Source organism: Lepeophtheirus salmonis, unplaced genomic scaffold, assembly GCF_016086655.4.
Source record: "Lepeophtheirus salmonis unplaced genomic scaffold, UVic_Lsal_1.4 unplaced_contig_17369_pilon, whole genome shotgun sequence".
Lineage (NCBI taxonomy): Eukaryota > Metazoa > Arthropoda > Copepoda > Siphonostomatoida > Caligidae > Lepeophtheirus > Lepeophtheirus salmonis.
Genome location: NW_027292354.1, coordinates 14,248 through 21,110, shown reverse-complemented (window position 1 = coordinate 21,110; position 6,863 = coordinate 14,248). Strand labels below are relative to the sequence as shown.

The following is a 6,863-nucleotide window of genomic DNA, read 5'->3' as shown; positions in this document are numbered from 1 at the left end:
GCATTTGCCCAAAAAAGTCAAAGTACCATTTATATTTATGAAGACCACATTTTGTATTTAAATATTGGGGATTTCTTCTTGTTTTACTAATTTGTATTCAATATTGTTTTAAGGGTGATAAACTACATAAAGAAGGATAAAAACAACAATAAAACAAAGTTCAAATGAAGTAAATCGATTTTTCAAGCTCTTTTATTTATTATTTCTTCCAAAATTTGTGTTCACTATTGTTTTAAGGGTGAACGATAAAAACAACAATAAAAGTTCAAATTAGAGTTTGAAATAGGAATTGTTACATAATGAATAAAAAATGATTAGTCCTTGTCGGATAAGGAATTTGAGTAGAGTAGGAATACAAAGGAAGGAAAAGAGAGAAAAAAAAGGTGCTGTGTATTGATTTGATAAAAAGAGGTAATAAATTATAAGGAACTTGCTTATGAAATAAAAATATATCAATCAAAAATTAAAAAAACATATGAAACTGCTAGTATACATGTAAGTTGTAATGCATTTGAAAATTAAAATCAGTAAAGAAAAGTATCAAAAGTGGCGAGTTAATCAAATTGAAAACTATAGGTCAAGTCTGGTTCATAAAAATGTTTTTGACTTTTTCTTCTGGATCCTGGAATTCCCCACAGATTTGCTCGATTGGACTGAAGGGTTTATTGAGAGAGTGGGTCGATCAATACCATTATACCGAAGGGACTCATCGAAAATATCGGAAGATATATCAGTCTGAGCAAGGACTTTGACTAAATTGCTCTCCTGATTACTAGACTCTTCTGTCAAATCAATCTGTATATCGTCTGCATCATTGATGGAGCTTTCCCAAAGACTATCGCGATGACCCCATCCAAATGGAATCAGCTCTAAAAGAGACATTTTATACACACATAACTATATCCTAGGATGAGAGTCAAATTGTTGTAACTCGAATACATAATTTAGATTGGAATTTTTTTTTTTTTGCATTATAAATAAGGATGTTTTCCTATATTTTATAATTAAATTAATCTTATAAATTCCTGTCAAGAGTTGAGTTTCTTTGTTTGTCAGTATTTACATTATATATAAGACGATTACTATGAATGATTGACAATAACACAAATATTTCTCATTTTACAGTCACGGCAGTTTGGCCCTCAGCCCTCAATATGTACATATAGGCATATAAATGAAGACAGCGTAACAATTTAAGGAAAGCTTTCAATATTCAAGCAATTAATTTTTTATAGTGACAAATGAAATTGAAAAAAAAAGTGGAAATGTCTTAATAACATAATATGTTTCAAAAAGTTAAGTTCATCAAAAATATATTTTATAAAAAAAAAAAATTCAGCTGAAGTTGTCATATTAAAAAATGATTATCTATTGCATATCAAATAATTTGAATAGATTGTCTTGAAAAAACACGTACCAGGATGGATCCAATGTTTAATATGATGAATATTTTCAACATCATCAATCTCTGGATCTTTTTCTCTTTTCTTATTTCTCCATAGGCGAATACACACTTCAATTGAGAACATCATCACAACTATACCTATCACAGCGAGTACGGGTCCAAGAACAACAAATATTCTTGTACGTTTATTTTCTATGAGTATATAATCAATTATTAACTTTTGTTTTGTTATTAATTAATAAACCTTTATAGTATAGGTCGGATAATAGGCTTCAATATATTTAATTTATTTATAATTACCTCTATTAAATACAAAGTAAAGTACAAAGAAAACTAGGCCCATAATTAAATAAACAGTCCTATGGCATTCAAAAGTATGATGAGCTTACGGTCTACAACTCTTTTCTTTCTTGCATAAAGTATACGTTTATCCTGTCTTCGGAACGGTATTTCTTCAATATGCTAAATAATTGAAATAATAATTAGTCTTTCCACATTATACATAATATGTACTGCAGTGGTGGCAAAAGTTTCAAACTATGTTCAATTAGATTAAATTATGTTAACATTGGTATTTTTTTAATCATATGAAGAGAAGTTAATTATAATTAAAATTAAAATAAACTGGTTAGACGTTCTTTTTATGTTCTATTTCCATGTGTTACATTCATTTTCCTACATTTTTATAATTTATGGTGACGACATTTGATAAAGAGATCTGAAAATTGTACATAATTAAAATATAACTTGAGTAATAGCGGTATATAGTTGTGTGACTGAGACATCTATTATAACGTAATTATATTCACACAGAGTTTATAAATGAAAGGATCCTTGATCAATGAGAATAAAAAATGTTGACTATATATGCTGCTTGTTTTTCAAACAAAAGTTATAAAAAGTATCAACAAAATAAAAATAAAATGTCTACTTTTTATCCAAAAAAGACGTATCTAATAATATGTTTCTTATTGTCCTCTATATTTTTGAAACACTTTGACATATAATATTATAACCTTGGACAATGTTCCATTGATATATTAAAAATATTTCCGGTATTTTATCGGTCAATAATTTCGGCTTGAAGAATAAACAATTATACCGTTTTCTAGCCACCTTTTTCATTATGTATCACAAACAACACCTATTTTTAAATTTTGTTGAGTTATGCATTGTGACTGTATAAAAATTTATTTAATAATATCATTCATACGAATAAAATTCATTTTCTGAGGCATACATAAATTTTGGACATAATTCTTTGGATATATATTAATTTTATAAATAATTTCATATTCGGCTCAATTATATATTATTTTGATCCAATTTAAAAACGTAAGTTTGAAATTTTGTGCCAGCATCGTAGATACACGTTTTCAGTAGGTATGATTAATTTGTGAGACTTACTTCGGGAATGCTGGTTTTATAGTCTTGTATGAGGCTCATATTTTTTTTTGGAATGATTAGATCTCTAGAGACTGATCGAGGAGTTAAGGCACCCAAGATGGTTTTGGTAGGACTTGATGTGAACTTATTGTGTACATCCAAGTTCTGATCATCTTCCACTCGATCTTGAAATGCTTTGTACATCATATGCATTTTTAATTTTAATCAAACTAAATGATAAATAACAATAAAACAAATCAAGTAGGATATTGTAAGATTGGTATTTTTTCATTCCTATTTGAAATTGGGACGAGGATTTCCATACAAATAAGTTTGAGCCAAATTAACTCTTGGTGTTGGAGATTAAAACAGTTAGTATACACTGCTCTCTGAGGCAGTCTGTGAGAAGATGAAGGTAAAAAAGACGATGTCTATCCTCTGGAGTGACTGTAAGAGAAATAAAATTTATTAATTTGTTTAATTATTCGGTGAAATTTGTGTACAGGATCTCCTTCATATTTAATTAATGGATATTTTATTAAAGATACAGTTGAATATGCTTATTTAGGCCTTTATTATATAACACTGACTAAAAAAAATCTCTATTTTTATCCAAATATAATGTCAGAAATAAGTGTCAACTTATAAACATTAAGTCACAAGAAATTGTTGTTATGGATTTTTTTTTTTTTTTCTGATGTACAATTTTTTAATGTTATTTACTACTATAAAATTAGTCAAGGCATATTTAAAAAAAAAATTTTAGACTTATGAATTATTAAAGAAAAAAAATCATTTCAATAAAAGGAGGTGTTGAAATCTAAAATAAAAAGTTGAATCTTGGTGCTAATGCATAAAGTTTATAAAAACCACACATTGAGCCTGCTTTAAAGAAACAATTGAATATGTGCAATAAAGGTACTGTATTTCTCTCTTTTTTCCAAACAGAAAACACATGGGCACATATGTATTGAATTGAATAAATAATTTATCTTAAAAATTACTTTTCTTTGATCAAAAAGAGAAAAGGCAATACAAACAGAGAATAAAAAATGAAAAAAAATTATGGTTCAACTGTATACTGTACTCGGCACAAGGAAAACTGCCCTGATGAAAATTGCCAGTGGAAGATTGCCCTGGAGAAAGATTGCCAGTTAGGAAAATTGCCTGTATTTTGTTTAAACTTCATGACGAAAACAATACATTATAAATTCACTTAATAAATTATCATAAATATCATAACATATTTGTTTGTTCCATAACTTGCATTTTTTTAAATTCAATCCAATATTCTAAGAAATGTATCGAGATGATTAGAAGGAGGGAGGGATGAATAAAATATCTTAAGGCCTCTTAAAATATAGTTGAATACCCTCCAGCCTTTGATTGGCCCGGGGGTAGATTGGGACTGCTAAAAACCAACACCAATTCAACCAATACATCCAAGGAACCCCTCTAATACCAAGAAATAGTTACAAGGCATTCGGGTTATACGGGGTACTTGGGGCACCCTTGGGGCCTTAAAAACCTCCGCCAAAGCATCACATACATCCAACCAACACCCTAATACTAAATACGAAGAGTATTCAACCATATTTTAAGAGACCCCAAGCTATTTAGTCCCTCCCCCCTCCTCCTCCTAAATTGCAATAATATTGCTCACGCTGCATTACTGCCTTGGAGGATGGAACAAACAAATATGTTTAAACATTTATAAATGAATTAATAAAGTGTTATCATTCATCTTTAAGTTTGAAAAAAATACGGGCAATTTTCCTCCGTAGCAATTTTAGGCAGGGCATTTTTTCGCGCAAGGCTGTACTCTATTATTAAATAACTTTGTAAAAATGAAGGGTATAACTTTTTTACCAATACTTAAAAAAAACCTGATTTTTTTCTCATCCAAAGGAATGTAATCAAGATCAAGATTCAGTAGATGCTATATTTTTGATAAAATGTCAATGTGATCCTTGATTTTTTTCATTAGGCATGATAAAATCATATTGTTTCAACAATGACTTATTGATATTTTATATATTTCATTCAAAAAATTTATCAAAAAATACTTTTAGCTTAAAATGCACCCTCGTATTTATTTTTCTTTCTGTTACCCGTAAATGACTAATCTTTTATTATACTATTAAAATGTAAGATATGATACAATGAAAGAATTGAATTAATTTTTTTGTTATGTATCCCATCTAAAATATAAAAAAACTTTATAAATTAACAATTTTTCAGGTAGTCTTAAATAGAAAGATACTAGTGAAATGAATTATTTTATTTGTTAAACGATTGTTTTTTTTTTTTTTTTTTTTAATTACTTTAAAAATAGAAAAAATGGTTTATTAGTAAGTAAAAAAAAAAGTGCGCAAGGAGGAAATTTATGCATAAAAATACAATAATGATTATTATCAAAGTGTAACTTAATGTATTGTAATCTTACATATTTTCACCTTTTTTACAATAGCTGAATGAAAAAAAGTTGTCACATCATGCAACTATTTTTTACTGTTGGATTATTCCTTATTTTATATCAAAATTCACTGACAAATACGAAAGTAATCAACTTATCAAAATTCAAGTAATTGATAAACTTTCGTAGACTAATCCACCTAAGACAAAATAGACCTAGAAATTGTTGGATAATTTTGGAAAAACCATAAGAATTACTTGTCCTTAAAAATGATGTCCTTAGAAAAATTAGCTTAAGCAATTTAAAAGGAAAACTACATAATTTAATTTATAAATAGATAATAAGTTTAATTAACAAAAATATGTAATATATGTTTCAATAGGGATATTTGGATAAAAGTTGATAAGACTCTTTTGAGTTTATTTCATTTATTATAAATAAGTACTTTTTTTTATTTAATAATTTAAGATAAAAATTGACTGATAAAATTTAATTACATAGTTAATAATTTTATGAAATTTAAGTTCATTTAAATAAATATAATCAAAAGCTTGTCTTTGCTTATGGGAAAGAAATAAGAAAAAAATTATATTTTCTTCTAACAAATCAGCAATTTTTTTTTATAGTGTATTTGTATTTCCTGAAAACAAAGGAAAGTAAGAGGCCAAAGAAAAGTTAATATTTTCACATGCAACTTTTGAGACATCTAAATTTGTAGCTAGTAATTTATCTATATATAATTGGTTATAATTTCTACAATGACAAAGGTTTCAAAACGTTGAAAAGGAAAAAGGGATCTGTTAAAAAGGGCAAACTAAACCCGAAGGTGTGAAGTAAAACAGCCTGCTATTGAAGAGATGAATTCTTACCTTGGAGTCCATATCTGGCTCGCACAGTCACGGACCATAGACTAGTTAGTTTTTTTTTTGTCTTCAAAAAGGCAAAATAATAAATGAGGAGGGGAAAATGCTTTCTCTCTCCTAAAATAATTCGTTGTGCCTTCCTCTCTCTTACAAAGATCCCATAGCTCAAAATGAAATTTCTAAATAAATTTTATTGAGTGAATGCATTTTGGTAATTATTTATAAGCACAGTTTATATCATTATTATTTTTTTTTTTATTAAGTATTTATAAAATAAAATATGAAGGTAGAGTCATTCAGTTAAAGATTACCTAAATAAACATTTTAGTTTAAAATGAGTCCCCTCTTCAAGAACCTGTCAGCAATAAAAAAATCAGGAAATTAATAAAAAATATTTATTAAATTTTCGTTTTAGTAAAAATAAAAAGAAAAATTGAATATGACGAGTAAAACGAGCTGATATAACATTTCACATTTAAAAAAATCTAAGAATCTAAAAATTCACATTCAAAACAATAACTTCCCAAAAGTTTCATGACTCATAACAATTATTTTCAATATGTTCAAATATCTTGTTGATATTTTCTGGTAGTATCATACATAATCCACTACATATTGCAAATATTAACCCGAAACATTTGGGATCCTCAAATATACAGCTATATAATTTTTTTTGTCATTCTTCATCCTCCAATGGTTGATAGGCGCATAGCCTGTTTGCAATGAGGGATTTAACATTATATGTACAAAGCAAAATCCAATGCCTTAATATCATCAAAGGAAGTCCTACTGT

At 27.6% G+C, this 6,863-nt stretch overlaps 1 protein-coding gene across 1 annotated transcript; it reads right to left on the bottom strand.

The window, feature by feature from the left end:
- Window positions 1-270: 270 nt before the first annotated feature.
- LOC121131115 (uncharacterized) lies at window positions 271-6,119 on the bottom strand. The gene is made up of 5 exons (XM_040726668.2): window positions 6,077-6,119; window positions 2,813-3,238; window positions 1,706-1,867; window positions 1,418-1,597; window positions 271-869 (listed from the first exon to the last, which is right to left on the bottom strand). The coding sequence occupies exons 3-5, from the start codon at window positions 1,746-1,748 to the stop codon at window positions 589-591; spliced, it is 504 nt and encodes a 167-aa protein (XP_040582602.1). The 5' UTR covers window positions 1,749-1,867; window positions 2,813-3,238; window positions 6,077-6,119; the 3' UTR covers window positions 271-588.
- Window positions 6,120-6,863: the final 744 nt, after the last annotated feature.